At 37.2% G+C, this 1020-nt stretch overlaps 1 protein-coding gene across 2 annotated transcripts in view; it reads left to right on the top strand.

Moving 5' to 3' along the window:
- Positions 1 to 1020, top strand: part of LOC119594722 (pre-rRNA-processing protein TSR1 homolog) — a gene marked incomplete in the record, with an annotated part of 10907 nt that overhangs the window by 5650 nt on the left and 4237 nt on the right. For both annotated transcript variants that reach the window (XM_037943783.1, XM_037943782.1), the window contains 1 exon segment: positions 582 to 779. In XM_037943783.1, coding sequence (XP_037799711.1) covers positions 582 to 779 — 198 coding nt within the window.

Below are 1020 nucleotides of genomic sequence, written 5' to 3'. Positions count from 1 at the left end.
TAGATGTCTAATACTAAAAATTTTTTAAAAATGTAACGGTGAAATCTCAATGATCAAACGTCTTGTTATGGCATCAGGCATTCTCACTAATCATGCCTCATAATGTTACCTTAGCTTCATGAATGGTTTCAACTTGTGGTTTCTCTGTTTGGCATAAATACAGGTGAATATTTGTGGTTACCGGGAAAATGGTATGGAACTCTTGCGTTGTGTGGCATGTATCAGGTACTTTGTTTATTTCATCCTTATTTTCTGTTATTTATTCTGGTGTTGCGAATTATTTTCTTTTCATTTTTCGTTTGTTTGTTTTTCGAGGAAGTGGTTTTGTGTAAAGGAAAGGGAGTTGAGATAAAGTGCTTTTCTTTGGTGACTGGAATTAGTTGAAATACTGATATTTTTTCATATGCTTAGTGAAGATCAGTGAAAGCATAGATATTTAGACGTTTCCAATTCTTCACGGTATTAATTTTCAAGTACTCTGAGGAAACTGGTATTTTTTAGCATTTTATTTTGGAGTATAAGGTGGCTAATGGACACATTCCAAAAGACATCATAATAAACTCATTCTTGTTTGATAACAGAGAAAAATGCAGATGAGACAGCGTGTAGTGAAGGAGATTGAGTCAAAGTTTCCTGGAAATGCCAAGCTCTTCACAGTAGAAAATGATCAAGAAGCAATGCTGGTTCTGCGGCACATTGGCTCGCAGAAGCAGCGCCCCATCTTCTTCAAGGACAACCGACCGCATATGATGGCGGAGAAGGTCGAGTTTGAAGAGAAGGTAGGTTGGATGTATTCGAGTGCAGGGAGGTTTCATAAGATCAGTTCATTTGGGTGTTTAGATACAGTTAAGCCCTTTGTGTGTACTGCTGCAGTTTTTGTTTAGAGTATATTGGACTGAGATTGGCAAAATGCCCGGTCAAACTTGATACAGTGACCATTTCTCAAAGTAACCAAATACAAACACACACTCATACCATTATGTATCTGGAAAACACATTTATGCAATAAGGTCTGTGCAA

The sequence above is a fragment of the Penaeus monodon genome, chromosome 34, assembly GCF_015228065.2.
Source record: "Penaeus monodon isolate SGIC_2016 chromosome 34, NSTDA_Pmon_1, whole genome shotgun sequence".
NCBI lineage: Eukaryota > Metazoa > Arthropoda > Malacostraca > Decapoda > Penaeidae > Penaeus > Penaeus monodon.
Note: the sequence above shows the minus strand (reverse complement) of the source record. Positions and strands in the feature narration are given on the sequence as shown.